We start from the raw sequence: 18,135 nt of genomic DNA, 5'->3' as shown, positions 1-18,135 counted from the left end.
GGGAGGACAGCGTTGTATTGTAACTCCAGCAGTTCCCGTTGCAGCTCTCAGCCCAAGTCCCTCACTGTCTTACAGGCTGAAGCCTCTGGATATTGAATTTATGAAGCGTTTACACGAGAAGGTGAATATTATTCCACTCATTGCTAAAGCAGACACACTCACTCCTGAGGAGTGTCAACACTTCAAGAAACAGGTAAACAATCCCCAGGGTTGTGGTAGTAACAACAGTCACAGTGTAGCCAGGGTGTGTCCCTGTGGGTGGTCACAGTGTAACCAGGGTGTGTCCCTCTGGGTGGTCGCAGTGTAGCCAGGGTGTGTCCCTTGTGGGTAGTCGCTCTGTAACCGGGGTGTGTCCCTTGTGGGTAGTCGCTCTGTAACCGGGGTGTGTCCCTTGTGGGTAGTCGCTCTGTAACCAGGGTGTGTCCCTTGTGGGTAGTCGCTCTGTAACCGGGGTGTGTCCCTTGTGGGTAGTCGCTCTGTAACCGGGGTGTGTCCCTTGTGGGTAGTCGCTCTGTAACCGGGGTGTGTCCCTTGGGGCTGGTCTCAGTGTAACCGGTGTCTGTCCCTAGGGGTGGTCACTGTAACTAGGGTATGTCCCTGGGAATGGAAGTATTGGACAACGAGCTGGTACAGTGTTTTTCTTGTGAAACAGTGATGAGAGCAGTGTCTGTCCCCTCAGTTGGAGAGCAGGCGCAGTATCTGTCTTATCAGACAGTGAATCAGACCAATGTGCAGCCTACCTCCTGGTGAGTGGGGAGATGTATGTTTTGCCTTGACTCTTTGTGGAGTTAGCATTGCTATTGTTCAGTAGTGAGTCTCCAGAGCTTTTCTGCTATTGTTGTGGGTTTTTTGGATTTCCACAGATTATGAAGGAGATCAAAGAGCAGAAGATTAAGATTTATGAATTTCCAAATGCAGAAGATGAAGATGACAATAAATTGGTGAAGAAATTTAAGGTAAATGCTTGTCTTTCTGTCCATTCAGTGCCCTTTACTGGGAACATTTCACATTGTATTCTGATGGGGAGAATTTGATGAACATTCTGCACGTTTCGTGAGCCCTGACTTTGTTTGCAAACTTGGAGTTCCAACTTTATTGTGTTTTACCTATTTCAAAACTGAGTTGTGAACGCAGCTTCTTGGAGAGTCACCAGTCACGTCCTGCCAACTTCAGTGCATGCCCAGTATTCATGCTTTTTGTTTATTATTTTCCGATGAATTCTTGATCCAAACTTGAAAGGTAACCTCCAATGCACGCATTCTCGTAATCCTTTACCTGGAACCTTGTTAAATTCTTCTCAGAATTCCATGTGTAAATAAGACCATATGACTGCTTGGAATCGGAAGAGGTAGGGGAGGCCCTTAATGAATACTTTGCTTCAGTATTCACCAGAGACAGAGACCTTGACGCTTGTGAGGATGGTGTACAACAGCTAGGGCATGTCGACGTGAGGGAAGAGGATGTGCAGGAACTTCTTTCTTTTTCAATCTTTTTAAGTTTCAAATTAATAAATATAACAATAGTAATGATACAAAGAGATCAGGATTGCAATAACGGTTAACGTATATAGACAGAAATTCCGAGTAAAATATGTAATCTGAACCTCCCAATCTCTTGATAGTTGAACATGAAAAAGATTTTAAAAAAAGTTTGATTATATGAAAAAAAACCCAAACTAAAAAAAGAACAATAACAAAACAAGAAATAATAATAAACAAAAACTAAACAAAAGTTGGGCTGTCGTATTTCATCGGTTAAAACCATTATTATGTCATTAACTCCGCTCTATATTCGAATAGAAAGTTATTGAAAAGGATTCGGGAAAAGGTCAGCTTACATCGTATGAAAATGCTGGATGAATGGGCTCCAAGTTTCTTCAAATTTAACTGAAGGGTCGATAGTACCACTCCTAATTTTTTTCTAATTATAGTTTGGGAAAACCATTGGAATGTAGTTGGAGGTTTAGGATCTTTCCATTTAAATAGAATGGATCTCCTGGCTATTAATGTAACAAATGCAATCGTACGACAAGCTGAAGCAGATTCCATCATTGGTAACCCAAAAATTGCAGTAATAGGATGAGGTTGTAAATCAGTGCTCAATACCACTGAGATAATATCAAATATGTCTTTCCAATATTTTTCCAAAAGAGGGCAGGACTAGAACATATGTGTCAGGGAAGCCACCTCAGAATTACATCTGTCACAGATAGGATTTATATGGTTATAAAAACGAGCTAACTTATCCTTAGACATATGGGTCCTATGAACCACCTTAAACTGTATCAAAGAGTGTCTAGCACACATTGAAGAGGTATGAACTAATTGGAGAATTTTCCTCCATGTCTCTATAGGTAGAGGTATCTGAAGTTCTTTTTCCCATTCATTCTTAATTTTATCAGGTATCCCTAGACGTATTTTCAGAATCAGATCCCAAATTATTGCTATCAAGCCCTTCTGAGCAGGGTTAAAACCTAAAATTTTTTTCTTTAATTTCAATTTCCTGTGGTATCGAAAAAGTAGGTAGAGTAACATTTAAAAAATTTCTAATCTGTAAATATCTACAGAAATGTGATATGGGCAAATTGTATTTATTGGACAACTGTTCAATAGACAAGATACAGTTATCAACGAATAGATCACGGAAGCATGTTATTCCCTTCATTTTCCATAAAAGAAAAGCTAGATCAATTCTAGATGGTTGAAAGAAAAAATTGGATAGAATAGGACTTGATAAGATAAATTTATTCAATCCAACAAATTTACGAAATTGAAACCATATGCATATTGTGTGTTTAGTTATTGGATTAATCATTTGTTTATTCAATTTAGTAAGTGCAAAGGAGAGCAAGGCCCCTAAAATAGAAGCCAATGAAAACCCTTGCACTGACCCACGCTCAAGATTCACCCATCAGGGACATTGAATTACATCTAAATCTTGTGTCCAGAAAATTAAATATCGAATATTAATTGCCCAATGGTAAAATCTAAAGTTAGGCAAAGCCATACTGCCATCCTTTTTTAATTTCTGTAAATATTTCTTACTTAACTTTGGGTTTTTATTCTGCCATATATATGAAAGAATTTTAGAATCAATAATATCAAAAAAGGATTTAGAGATGAAGGTTGGAACTGCCTGAAATAGATACAGAAATTTAGGTAAAATAGTCATCTTAACAGCATTGATTTGACCAATCAGTGATAGAGACAATGGGGACCATTTAGTAAACAATTGTTTAACATGATCAATTAAGGGTAAAAAAGTTAACTTTAAATAAATCCTTATACTACTTGGTAATTCTAACACCCAAATAAGTAAAATAATCAGTCACCAATCTGAATGGTGATTGCCTGTAGATTGGAACTTGCATATTTAATGGGAAAAGCTCACTCTTATTAAGATTTAATTTATAGCCAGAAAAACCACTAAACTGAGCAAGCAGTGATAATACTACAGGGATAGATTTCTCAGGGTTAGAGATATAAAGTAACAGGTCATCTGCATATATTGATACCTTATGCGTCCCATCTCCATGAATAATGCCAATTATATTGGAAGAAACACAGAGCAATTGCCAAGGGTTCCAAGGCGATATCAAATAGCAAAGGACTTAAAGGGCAGCCCTGTCTAGTACCTCAAAAGCCTGAAAAAGGGGGATCTCTGAATATTGGTAAATACAGAAGCCAAAAGTGTATGATATATCAATTTAATCGCTGATATAAAATTTTGGCTAAAATTAAATTTCTCAAGCATGTTAAATAAATATTCCCATTCGACTCTATCAAACGCCTTCTCGGCATCAAGCAAGATAACACATTCTGGAGTTTTAGATGAAGGAGAATATGCAATATTCATTCACCTCCTAATATTAAAATGCAAATAATGATTTTTAATAAATCCTGTCTGGTCTTCAGAAATAATTTGTGGAAGTACATTTTCCAGTCTAGTAGCCAACATTTTGGAAAAATTTTGGAGTCTACATTTCAATAAGGAAATAGGTCCGTATGATGCACCATACACATATCGACCAATACACGCATTTCAGTAGGATCTTTATCTTTTTTAGGAATTAAAGAAATAGATGCTTCATAAAAGGATCATGGTAATTTACCTACAGATAAGGCATCTTTAAAAAATTTTACATAACCAAGGGTGTCACAAACCAGCAACAAAAGAAACACACTGAGCATGATTCAGTGTTAAAAACTATTTTATTAATCACTACTTATGATAATACGTAAAATAAAAGTAAAAATGTTAGTATGTTAGAATTCAAAAATGTTAAACCTCGAACGTTAACCCCAAAACTAAACTCTTTGTGTGTGTGTGTGTGTGTGACAAAGTCCAAAACTCCCAGTTCCTGAATGGTTCTTAAAGTTCAGTTCCGCAAGCCATAAGGTGAAACATGAGCAAGGGCTTCTTCAACAACCACCGTTGTCTGAAGATTAGATGTAGAAAAACATAGAGAGAGTACATACGAAATCCAAATGTTCCACGATGGAACCCAAACGACACTTCAGTGTTTACTCGGTAGTGACTTCCTCACCCCGAAAAGCATCCGAACCGTGGTCGTCCACACACAAATACCTGTTTCCTTCTACAGGTCAGCAACAAAGTGAACTCCACCGGATTACTTCCAACTTCCATACATGGATTTCAGTGGCAAACACAGTTATTGTTTCTCATCCATCGACAGAGAAAACAAGCAGGCTGGTGTCTCTCTCCCTTCTCTCTCTCTTTCTTCTTCTTCTTCTGCCTCCAACAACGTCATTATGTCCTTTATCTTCTATTGACGTAAGCACGCCCCACACACACATACACACACACTCTCTATCTTAAAGGGACTTTCACTGAGTCCATAACACCTCCCACCTAAAAAAAAATTTTCCCAAGAAATTTTAACCGCGCATAGAGTTAGTAATGTTAATAATTATCATGCTACACAACTACAGACTATCAGATTAGTACAGATACATGTTTCCCATTTAACATCGGGAAAGACAATCAGCAATCACATTATCTTTGCCTTTAATGTGAGTTATCATGAGATCAAACTCTTGCAAAATTAAACTCCAGTTTAACAGCCTTCTGTTCTTGTTTTTGACTCGGCTCAGAAACACCAATGGGTTATGATCTGTATACACAGTCAATGGTTTCTGAGCGGTGCAAACATATACACTGAAATGTTGCAAGGCTAAAACAAGCGACAGTAATTCTTTCCTCTATGGTGGAATAATTCTTTTGATGCTCATTAAATTTCTTTGAAAAGTAAGCTACAGGATGGTCAATATCATCAAGGTCACCCTTCTGCAACAACACAGCTCCTGCAGCTTCATCACTGGCATCTACTGCTAATGAAATGGCTTTTCAAAGTCAGGTGTTCTGAGCACAGGATGGTAGCATAAAATGGCTTTCAGCTTCTTAAATGCTTCTTGACAAGAATCTGTCCAAACAAACTTTACTCCCTTCTTCAGAAGATTAGTTAGGGGAAGAGCAATATCAGCAAAATTTTTACAAAATTTTCGATAATATCCAACCATTCCCAAAAATCTTCTAACAGTCCTTGTACCTGTGGGAATAGGGAACTCAGATATTGCTTGAACTTTTGCCTGAACAGGAGCTTGCTTGCCTTGACCTACAACATAACCAAGATACGTCACAGTGGCATGGCCAAATTCACTTTTAGCCAAGTTAACTGTAAGGTTAGCCTCGGAAAGTCTTTCAAACAACCTTTCTAACGCAGAGATGTGATCCTCCCATGTATCATTCCCAGTCACTAAGTCGTCAATGTAGGCATCTGTATGTTTTAACCCATGAATCACTGAATTAATCATTCTTTGAAATGTTGCCGGAGCATTTTCATTCCAAATGGCAAAACATTGTATTCATACAATCCAGAAGGGGTTACAAAGGCTGAAATTTCCCTTCCTCTTTCTGTTAATGGAACACACCAGTACCCTTTTAATAGGTCAATCTTTGTAAGAAATTTTGCCTTTCCCACTCTGTCTATGCAATCATCCACCCTAGGAATAGGGTAAGCATCTGACTTTGTTACAGCATTCACTTTCCTGTAATCTGTGCAAAATCTAACAGTTCCATCAGGTTTAGGTACAATAACACAGGGCGAACTCCAATTTGAAGTAGAATGTCTAATAATATCATTTTCCAACATGTATTTTATTTCCTGATCAACAAGTTTACTTTTTTCCACATTCATTCGATATGGGTGTTGTTTGATTGGTTTTGCATCCCCAACATCAACATCATGGGTAATTATCGATGTTCTGTTTGGAACATCTGGGAACAGATTTTTAAATTTTAAAATTAATTCTCTCATCTGTTGTTTTTGTGAAACTTGTAAATGGTCCAACTTCGTTTCAAAGTTCTCCAGGATATTTTGGTTTTTTAGTTGCGATGGAACAATATTTGGTCTAAATTGGCCTTCCTCAACATCAACATCAGGCATTCTAGAAACAACCTTTACACCATCCACCAAGGCCACAACTGAATCCCTCTCATAATAAGGTTTTAGCATGTTTACATGACAGAGTTGTGTTTTCTTGCGTCTATCTGGTGTTTTGATTATATATGTTAGATCAGTCACTCGAGATTCAATAACATAGGGTCCAGAAAAACGAGCTTGCAAGGGATTATTTTGGCTAGGGAAAAATACCAACACCTTTTGCCCCACTGCGAATGTCCTAGGCCGAGCACGTCTATCAAAATATGTCTTCATTCTTATCTGGCTTGTTTTCAAATTCTCTCTCGCTAGCTGGCAGACTCTCTCCAACCGAGTTTTAAATTTTTGGACATAGTCCAACAGACTCAAGTGAACTTCCTCATTAACCCATTGCTCTCTCAACAACTCCAAAGGTCCTCTCACCCGATGTCCAAACACAAGCTCAAACGGACTAAATCCGATTGACTCCTGGATCGATTCTCTAACGGCAAACAAAAGTAAATGGATACCTTCGTCCCAATCCTTGGTGTTTTCAAAGCAATAAGTCTTCAGCATATTTTTGAGAGTAGAATGAAATCTCTCCAGAGCTCCTTGAGATTCTGGGTGATATGCAGATGATACAATCTGCTTTGCTCCCAGCTCATAGACTATTTGTTGAAAAATTTTTGACATAAAATTACTACCTTGATCAGATTGTATTTCTTTTGGCAAACCAAACAAGGTAAAAAATTTTACAAGAGCCTTTGACACCGTCTTGGCCTTAATATTTCTAAGGGGTATTGCCTCTGGAAATCTAGAAGTGGCACACATGATGGTTAACAAATACTGATTTCCAGTCTTAGACTTTGGTAATGGGCCAACACAGTCCACAATCACCTTCGAAAAGGGTTCACCAAAAGCAGGAATTGGTTTCAAAGGAGCCACAGGGGGTTTTTGATTTGGTTTACCTACCATCTGACGTGTGGCAGGTTCGACAAAACATCACCACATCTTTTCTCAAACCAGGCCAATAGAATTGTTTCAAGATCTTCCCTACAGTTTTATTCACACCAAAATGACCACCCAAAGGCATACTATGGGCCAGGTTTAAAATCTCATCCCTATAAACTTTTGGAACAACAACCTGATGAATAACTTCCCATTCCTCAGTAACAGGAACATGAGGAGGTCTCCATTTCCTCATTAACACTCCATTTTTGACATAGTATCCAGTTGGCACTTTTTCAATCTCCTCACATGAGAGAGCTTTTTCTTTCAATTCTGTCAACTCAGGGTCCTTTGTCTGTTCCACCATAAAATCCTTCCTTGACAAAGACAAATCTTTAAATTCAGGCTCACTATAAGGATGTTGATCCTCCAGTGAAGACAGAAAAGTCTCAGATAAGGCATCATAATTTTCTTCCTGTTTAGGACTGTCACAAGGAACCACATCAGACTGCACCGGACTGTCTGTCTTGGCTAATTCTTTAGCTCTAGCTCGAGTCACCGCACATGATGGGTAAACATCTGGATCATCCTCAGACTCATCAATCCTTGGTTTGGTTGTTAACCGTACCACAGGATCACTTTCTCCATTTGCAAGGTCATTTCCCAATAACAAAGAAACTCCTTCCACTGGCAAACTAGATCTTATCCCTATCTCGACTGGTCCTTCTACGAACTTTGACTTTAAAATCACCCTGTGAAAAGGGACAGACATGGTCTCACCTGTAACGCCTCGTACTAGATTTACTTCACCAGTGTCACTTTCTTCACCAAAATTTAAAACACTGTCCAGCAAGAGAGATTGACTAGCCCCAGTATCTCTAAGAATTTTCACTGGCACCTGGGGTGACTCATCATTCAGTGCAACAAAACCCTCTGATACATACGAACGGAATTCTTTTCTCACCTCCTCCAACTTTTCCGCTTTTCCCTCTTGCAAGGACTGATCTTTAACAGCATCTCCTAAACCTTTTTGATTTTTAATTGCCTGAAAGCAAGCATTGGGCCCAGCTTCCTTCTTTTTCTTCAAAAGGGCACAATTAGATATCACGTGGCCAGGTTTCCTACAGTAATAACAAGTACGCTCAACAGGTTTCTCCAGCCCTGGCTTCTTTTCATCTTTTCCTTTTTGATTACCTCCCAATTTAATCTCTGGTTTACCTGGATTGTCTTTGTAACTCTTTTGAAAGGTGTTTAGGTTGTCCCCATTTGGATTTATAGGTTAAAGCATAATCATCTGCCAACCTAGCAGTTTCTTGTAAAGTTTCCACTGCCTTTTCATTTAAATATGTTGTTAATTCAGCTGGAACACATCTTTTAAAGTCTTCCACCAGTATCAATTCTGTCAATTTATCATAATCCCCATCTACATTTTTAGCCAGGCACCATCGTTCAAAACATATTCTCTTTCCATTGGCAAATTCCATATAAGTCTGATCTGCAGATTTCCTCAAGTCTCTGAATTTTTTGTCTATAAGCCTCAGGGACCAATTCATAGGCCTTCAATATAGCTTGTTTTACCTTGGTATAATCAGCTGCATCCTCAACAGACAAAGCAGAATAAGCTTTTTGAGCTTTACCTTTAATCACACTCTGTACCATAAGAGCCCATCCTTTCCTTGGCCAGTTTGAACTCACAGCAACCTTTTCAAAATGTTGGAAATACTGATCAACCTGATCCTCTTCAAACGGAGGGACCAATCGAACCTCCCTGCTGGCTGAAAAACCATCATCAGAATCAGATTCCGAACTCCTACGCTTCATTTGTAACTCATGCTGCCTCTTTTTCTCCTCGTTATCCAGCTCCATCCTCTTCATTGCTAGATCAGCCTCTATCTTCATCTGAGTTTTCTTTTGTTCGGCCTCTAATTTCTCTCGTTCGGCCTCTATCTTTAACTGAGTTTGCTCTCGTTCAGCCTCTATCTTTGCCAGCTGCACCTGTGCCTCAGAAATTGCTATTTCACTGCCAGGAAACTGTTTTAACACTTCCTTCTCAAACACCTTCTTTTCCACATAATGGCCAGCTATCAGTCTCTGAATATCTGCCTTTCTCATAGACTGCTTTACTTCTGTAAGGTTTAGCCTTGTAGCAATCTTTATCAGATCATCCTTTTTCGCCACCTCCAATCCCTTTTGGGTTGGTGACTCCAAAAATGCCTTAATATCCATTGCTGCTGGTTTCCACACACACAAGCCAATTAAAAAGAATTTATCAGACCTCCCTCAAAAATCTTTGGATTGAATCTCGAACGAATCTCGTCAATCTGGGGAACAATCCCAGACGACACTCGTTAACCTTGGGAACTATCCAGGACGACCCCCCAATTTTGTCACAAACCAGCAACAAAAGAAACACACTGAGCATGATTCAGTGTTAAAAACTATTTTATTAATCACTACTTATGATAATACGTAAAATAAAAGTAAAAATGTTAGTATGTTAGAATTCAAAAATGTTAAACCTCGAACGTTAACCCCAAAACTAAACTCTTTGTGTGTGTGTGTGTGTGTGACAAAGTCCAAAACTCCCAGTTCCTGAATGGTTCTTAAAGTTCAGTTCCGCAAGCCATAAGGTGAAACATGAGCAAGGGCTTCTTCAACAACCACCGTTGTCTGAAGATAAGATGTAGATGTAGAAAAACATAGAGAGAGTACATACGAAATCCAAATGTTCCACGATGGAACCCAAACGACACTTCAGTGTTTACTCGGTAGTGACTTCCTCACCCCGAAAAGCATCCGAACCGTGGTCGTCCACACACAAATACCTGTTTCCTTCTACAGGTCAGCAACAAAGTGAACTCCACCGGATTACTTCCAACTTCCATACATGGATTTCAGTGGCAAACACAGTTATTGTTTCTCATCCATCGATAGAGAAAACAAGCAGGCTGGTGTCTCTCTCCCTTCTCTCTCTCTCTTTCTTCTTCTTCTTCTGCCCCCAACAACGTCATTATGTCCTTTATCTTCTATTGACGTAAGCACGCCCCACACACACATACACACACACTCTCTATCTTAAAGGGACTTTCACTGAGTCCATAACAAAGGGGAAAGAAGATTAGAAAAAGATTTAAAATGTTATACTGTACCAGGTGCTTTACCAGAATTCATTGAAGAGATTGCTTTCTTCATTTCTTCCTCCAAAATGGGTGCATCTAATGTTAAACATTCATTAAGTGGTAATTTCAGAATATTCAATTTCCTTAAAAATCCGTGTATTAAGGTGGAATCATCAGGAAATTCTGATTGGTATAAAGAGGTATAAAATTCTTAAAGATTTATTAATTTGGTCACGGTCAACCGTCAAATTACCATCTCGTTTACGAATTTTGATAATCTGACGTTTAGCCGAAGCAGCTTTCAGTTGATTGCCCAATAATTTACCAGATTTATCACCATGTATATAAAACTGACTCTTGGTTTTGAGTAATTGATTTTCAATTGGGGACGTTAATAACAAACTGTGCTGCAATTGAAGTTCAATTCTCTTTTTATAAAGCTCCAGATTAGGAGCAACAGAGTATTTTTTTTATCAATTTCTTTAATCTTATCAACTAATACACACATTTCATTATTAGTTTGTTTTTTCAATCCAGCAGAATATGAAATAATTTGACCACAAATATAAGCTTTAGAAGTATCCCATAATATCCCACTGGAAGTTTCCTTTGTAGAGTTAGTTGAAAAGAAAATGGCAATCTGTTCTTTAATAAAATTAATAACATTTAAATCCTGAAGTAGAGAACAATTGAACTGCCATTGCCTGGCACCAGAAATTACGTCAGTTAATTTGATTGATGGTTTCAAGGGCCCATGATCGGAAACGGCGATTGCATCGGACTTACAGTCAACAACAGATGGAGCTAATCGAGAGTCAATACAGAAATAATTCTGGAGTAATTGTGGTAAACATGAGAAAAGAATGAAAACTCTTTATCGTTGGTGTGTAGAAACTTCCCAAGCTTCTAAAATTCCGAAATCAACTAAAAAGGAATTGATAAAAATAGATTTGTTTGGAAGTACCTGATTAGACGCACACCTATCCATCGAAGGGTTCAAACTACAGTTGAAGTCTTCACCCATAATCAACGTATATTCATTTAAGTTACGAAGAGATGAAAATAAATGTTTAAAGAACTCAGAGTAATCTGCGTTTGGTGCATAAACGTTAACCATAACAACTTTTTGTTACGAAGTAAACCAGTAATTAGCAAAAATCTACTGTTCGGATCTGAAATTGTTTCGTATTGAACAAATGAAATCGAGGAGTCTATAAAAATAGAAACTCCTTTCACCTTGGCTTGTGAATTAGAATGGAATCGTTGGCCTTTCCAAAACCTTAAAAAAAAGCGCTGATTGTCGTCCTTCCTCATATGAGTCTTCAGAGTAAAAATAATCTGGGCATTCAATCTATGAAAAACTTTAAAAAATCTTCTTCCGTTTAATCAGATGACTTAAACCATTTGTATTCCATGAGACAAAGTTAATATTATCCATTTTACTTGAATAAAGGATATGGTATGTAAAGGGTTAACCTTGCTGCACAGGAGGCTCATTAATCAGGAAGAGGGGAAAAAAGTTCAAAGGGGAACCAGACGTTACGACAATTCAGACATATTTGTAGTTTTTGATCAGCCCAGAGAGAAGAAACTAAACTAAGAATAGCCCCACCCCCCACCCACAAAAGCCCGAAAACTGGCCAATAGACAGCCAGAAAGCTAACAACAAATTCCCTTAACCCCATCTCTCTTGATGGCAAATCTCCAAATTAAAAGGAATGTGAAACACAACCATTAGTCAAAACATTGAGATAAAAGTGTCATGAACATTCCAGACATATAAACATATAGAGATAAAAACAACTTACTGAAAAATTCTACACAGAAATTCTGAAAGACGACATTTTGAAAAATACAATCCTACTAATATTTCAAAGAAAAAAATCACCAAGTCAGATTCTTAATTATTTTCAGAAATAAGCAATTAAAAATAATAAAATTATATTTTTTATTAAAGAATTATAATAGAACCATGATAAATATCCATATTCCAGAACAAGGCATGGTAGTATTAACAAAGGGCAAAAATCTCCAGACTTAACTAGTTCAGATCCATGAACTAGTTATTGACTTGTAAACCAAATAGATATAAAAATGAAACAATGGTACATTTATTGGCCATCTGAAGTCGAAAGTTGATCATCAAGAAGCTTTTTAGCTTCGTCCACGGATCTAAGCCATGTACGTGATTTGTCAGGGAGAAGAACTTTTAAACGAGCTGGAAATAGCAGTGCAGGTTGAAATTTCCTTTGATACAGCTGCGACGTGATCGGTTTAAAAAGCATAATTTCTCTTCCATAATTTCTGGACTAATCTTCAACCAGGAGAAACTTAAGATCTTCGTGATACATAATTCCTTTACGATGAGCAATTCGAATTAAATGCTCTTTAGTATTTACATAGTGGAATCGCAATATTACTGGTAGCGGTTTTTGCTGTTTGGGAGGTTTGGGTCTTAAAGCTCTGAGCATGGTTGAGTATAGGGCGGGCAGAAAAAACTTCAGAGCCAAACACATCCATCAAAAATTTGGAAAAGAATTAAGTAGGATTACCATTTTTGATGTTTTCACCAAGTCTAATTATCTGCAGGTTTTTTTCTCTGACTTCGACTTGCTAAGTCAATAATCTGCTGTCTGTACTGTTCAAGTGCTTGAGTGGTGGAAGTTAATTTCTTTTCCAACGAGTCCAATCTACGATCCCTCTGTCTGCCAGCTTTATCCAGTTCAGAAAATAGTTTCTGTTGCTTTACATTTTCCTGTTTAACTGCTGTTAATGTCCCTTCAATCTCCTTTAACAACACTTCCAAAGAGGAAAACCTTTGATTGAATTTATCATCCAGGAGTTTTGATATAGCTTCCAAAGTGAGTTGAGATTCTCCAGACTCCTTGCTTTCAGCTGTTCCTTTTTGCCCCCTGGTAGTCATTTCCAGCAGTTAAAAATCAAAGTCCAAGCTTATAAAAGTATTATTAATACTTTAACATAGGTAGTAAAAGGGTAGGAGAAAAAGATTAAAAAGGGAATGGAACAGGTCCAAGGTGCGACCTACTCCATATAGTGCCACCAAGAGCTATATCGATGTGCAGGAACCTTTGAAAAACATTAGGATAGATAAGTCACCAGGGCTGGATGGGTTATATCCAAGGTTATTACGGGAAGCGAGGGAATAGATTGCTGCACCTTTGGCGACGATCTTTGTGTCCTCGCTGGCCACAGGAGTAGTGCCAGATGATTGGAAGGTGGCAAATGTTGTTCCTTTGTTCAAGAAAGGGAGTAGGGATTACCCTGGGAATTACAGGCCAGTGAGCCTTACTTCAGTGGTGGGCAAATTACTGGAGAAGATTCTTAGGATTTATGGGCATTTGGAGAAGCATAGGCTGATTAGGGAGAGTCAGCATGGCTTTGTGAGGGGCAGGACGTGCCTCACGAGCCTGATTGAATTCTTTGAGGATGTGACAAAGCACATTGACTAAGGTAGAGCAGTGGATGTGGCTTACATGGATTTTAATATCTGATAATGTTTGATAAGGTTCCTCATTGGAAGGCTTATTCAAAGAGTCAGGAGGCATGGAATTCAGGGAGACTTGGCTGTGTGGATTCAGAATTGGCTTGCCCATAGAAGACAGAGGGTGGTGGTAGATGGAGTGTATTCTGCCAGGAAGTCAGTGACCAGTGGTGTTCCACAGGGATCTGTTCTGGGACTCCTGCTCTTTGTGATTTTTATAAATGACTTAGATGAGGATGTGGAAGGGTGAGTTAGTAAGTTTTCAGATGACAGGAAGGTTGGTGTTGTGGATAGTGTAGAAGGTTGCTGTAGGTTACAACAGGACATTGCTAGGATGCAGAGCTGGGCTAAGAAGTGCCAGATGGAGTTCAACCCAGAAAAGTGTGAAGTGATACACTTTGGGAGATTGAATTTTAAGGCAGAATACAAGGTTAATGGCAGGGCTCTTAGTGTGGAAGAACAGAGGGATCTTGGGGTCCACGTCCATAGATCCCTTGAGGTTGCCGCACAGGCTGATAGGATTGTTAAGAAGGTGTATGGTGTGTTGGCCTTCATTAGTTGGGGTATTGAGTTCAAAAGCCACAAGGTAATGTTGTAGCTCTATAAAACTCTGGTCAGACCACACTTGGAGTATTGTGTTCCGTTCTGGTCGCTTCATTATAGGAAGGATGTGAAAGCTTTAGAGGGTGCAGAGGAGATTTACCAGGATGCTGTCTGGATTGGAGACCAGGTCTTATGAGGATAGGTTGAGCGAGCTAGGACTTTTCTCTTTGGAGCGAAGGAGGATGAAAAGTGATTTGATAGAAGTGTACGAGATGATAAGAGGCATAGATTGAGTGGACAGTCAGAGACTTTTTTCCAGGGTGAAAATGGCTTGAACGAGGGGACATAATTTTAAGGTGATTGGAGGAAGATATAAGAGGGATGTCAGGGGTAAGTTTTTACACAGTGTTGGGTGTGTGGAACGCACTGCGGGCAGAGGTTGTGGGGGCAGATGCATTAGGGACATTTAAGAGACTCTTAGATAGCCACATGAATGATAGAAAAATGGAGGGCCATGTGGGAGGGAAGGGTTGGATAGATCTTAGAGCAGGATAAAATGTCGCCACAACATCGTGGGCTGAAGGGCCTGTACTGTGCTGTTATGTTCTATGTTGAAACATAAGCCAAGCAACTCTTCAACCCTGCTCCCCCGTTTGATGAGTTCATTGTCCTGTGCATGTTCTTGATTACCATATCCTTTGCTTAACCTAGAGCCGAAAAATCTCTCTTGCAGCCTTGAATATACCCAGTAACTGGGAGTCCACGGTTTTGTGGGATAAAGAATTCCAAAGATTACCCATCCTGTGCATAGTCTGTCCTCTTCTCCGACCCTCATCCAGAAACTGAAGCCCTTAGTTCTTGGACCTCCTACCAGGGAAGACGGTCTCGTTGCATTGATGCGATCAATCCCTTTACAGTCTTGCACTTGTCATTTATTTCAAGTTTCAGTGAGTTCAGGCACACCCCTTTCAATCTGTGTTCATGTCAACCTGCATTGTCCCAGTAGGTCTGTGCTTCCTGTGATCCTGTGCTGGTCCAACCACGTAGATGCCACAACACGAACATGCACCTGCACCTTCACTTCCTCAGGCTGAAATATAAGTGTTTCTCAGTGCTGAGCCAAGCCTGCACACAGTCTTTCAGGTGTGGGCTTGTCCCTGTTGTGTCGTCACAGGTCATCCTTCCTTTTGTACTCCAACCTCTTGCAGTAAATGCCAACGTTGCCTTTATGCATCTCTGTTGATCGATGATGCAAGTGACTCATCACTTTTGAAAAGACTATACCCAGGTTTTCCTGGCAGTGAGCAGCCCACGTTCACTGCTCCTGCCCGCTCCGGCTGCACTTACTCAAGTGGATCCACGGGCAGGAACTTTCTTAGCAAATCTGGCTGCAGCATGGTTGACCATGGAGTTCTATACTCAGTGAGATTAGCAAGAGAACTGGAATGGAGATCGTAAATTGATTTATTATTGTCATATGTATGGAGGTACAGTGGAAAGACTTTGCATGCCACCCATACAGATCATTACATTACACAGTGCATCGAGGGAGTACAAGGGAAAACAAGAACAGAATGCAGATTAAAGTGTTACAGTTACAGAGAAAGTGCAGGTAGACAAAAAGTGCAAGGTCATAATGAGGTAGATTGTGAGGTCAAGAGTCCATTTTATCGTACTAGGGAACCATTCAATAGTCTTGTAACAGTGGGATAGAAGTTGTTCTTGAGCCTGGTGGTACGTGCTTTCAGGCTTTTGCATCTTCTGCCCGATGGGAGGGGGGAGAAGGCGGAATGCTTGGGTGGGTGGGGTCTTTGATTATGCTGGCTGCTTTACCAAGGCAGCAGAAGTCCATGGAAGGGAGGCTGGTTTCCATGATGTGCTGGGCTGTATCCACAACTTTCTGCAGTTTCTTGTGGTCTTGGGCAGAGCAGTTGCCGTTTCAAGCCATGATGCATCTGGATAGGATGCTTTCTATGACGTATCGATAAAAATTGGTGAAGGTCAAAAAGGATGTGCCAAATTTCTTCAGCATCCTGAGGAAGTAGAGATGCTGGTGCACTTTCTTGCTTGTGTCTGTGGTTGGACCAGGATAGGCTATGTATCACTCCTAGGAACATGAAGCTTTCAAACCCTCTCGACTTCAGCATTCAGCACCATTGATGTAAACAGGAGTGTGTGGCCCCCCCACTTCCTGAAGTCAATGACCAGCTCTTTTGTTTTGCTGACACTGAGGGAAAAGTTGTTGTCTTGACACCTTCCGCCATCAGGTTTTTGACCGGTCCATGAACACTACTTCGTTATTCCTCTTTTGCACTATTTATTTATTTTTGTAACTTATAGTTATGTCTTGCACTGTACTACTGCTGCAAAACAACACATTTCATGACATATGTCAGTGATAATAAACCTGATTATGGACCATGCTACTGGGCTCTATCTCCTTTCTGTACTCTGACTCATTATTTGAGATTCAGCCCACTGTGGTGGTGTCATCAGCAAACTTGTAGATGGAGTTAGACCAGAATCTGGCCACGCAGTCATGACTGTATAGAGAGTAGAGTAGAGGGCTGAGGACGCAGCCTTGTGGGGCACCTGTGCTGAGGATTATGGGGGTTTGCTGCTTATCCTTATTGATTGCAGTCTGTTGATCAAGTTGCAAAGGGAGTTGTTGAGTCCCAGGTCTAGGAGTTTGGAGATGAGTTTTCTTGGAATTACAGTATTGAAGGCAGGGCTGTAGTCAATAAACAATAGTCTGATGTAGGTGTCTTTACTGTCCAGATGCTCCAGTGATGAGTGTCAGGCCAGGGAGATGGTGTCTGCCGTAGCCCTGTTTTGGCGGTAGGCGAATTGCAGTGGATCAAGATTGTCTGGGAGGCTGGAGTTGATGTGAGCCATGACCAGCCTCTGGAAGCACTTCATGATGGTGGATGTCAGAGCCACCAGGCTGTAGTGATTAAGGCACATCACCTTGTTTTTCATCGGTGCTGGGATGATAGTCTTAAAGCAGGTGGGAACCTCAGATTGAAGTAGAGAGAGGTTAAAAATGTCTGCAAATACACCCGCCAGCTGATCTGTGCAGTATTTGAGCAGACAGCCAAGGACACCATCCGGGCCAGATGCTTTCTAGAAGACTGATCTGATGTCTGCAACAGTGACTGTGGGTTCACTGTGGGTGGGTGGTGACATTCCATTTCCCTTCTGTTCAAAATGTACATAGAATGCGTTAAACTCATCGGGAATAGATGCGCTGTTGTCAGCAATGCTGCCCGACTGTGTTTTGTAGCCCGTTTATAGTATGTAAGCCCTGCCACAACTAGTGGCTGGTCTGGGACTCTATTTTGGACTGGTATTGTCTCTCGACATCCCTGATAGCTTTATGAAGGTCGTATTTCAATTTCTGTCTAGGTCAAGGTTTACCTGATTTGAATGCCGCAGTCCTAGACCTCGGTAGGGACTGGATCTCCTGGTTCATCACTGGTTTCCAGCTTGGGGGCACCCAGATTGACCTCTTTAGTACACAGTGCTCAGCACACCTGCTGATAAAGTCGGTAACAGTGGTGAGGTGTGCTCATCTAGGTTGGCTG

At 40.1% G+C, this 18,135-nt stretch overlaps 1 protein-coding gene across 1 annotated transcript in view; it reads left to right on the top strand.

The window, feature by feature from the left end:
- The window catches only part of LOC127577410 (septin-7-like), a 59,434-nt gene that overhangs the window by 27,144 nt on the left and 14,155 nt on the right, over positions 1-18,135 (top strand). Inside the window, exons 6-7 of the mRNA XM_052028606.1 lie at positions 76-193; positions 864-956. Of these exons, the coding sequence (XP_051884566.1) occupies positions 76-193; positions 864-956 (211 nt within the window). The remainder of the gene's footprint in view (positions 1-75; positions 194-863; positions 957-18,135) is intronic.

This window comes from Pristis pectinata, chromosome 13 (assembly GCF_009764475.1).
Source record: "Pristis pectinata isolate sPriPec2 chromosome 13, sPriPec2.1.pri, whole genome shotgun sequence".
Taxonomy (NCBI): Eukaryota; Metazoa; Chordata; class Chondrichthyes; order Rhinopristiformes; family Pristidae; genus Pristis; species Pristis pectinata.
Note: the sequence above shows the minus strand (reverse complement) of the source record. Positions and strands in the feature narration are given on the sequence as shown.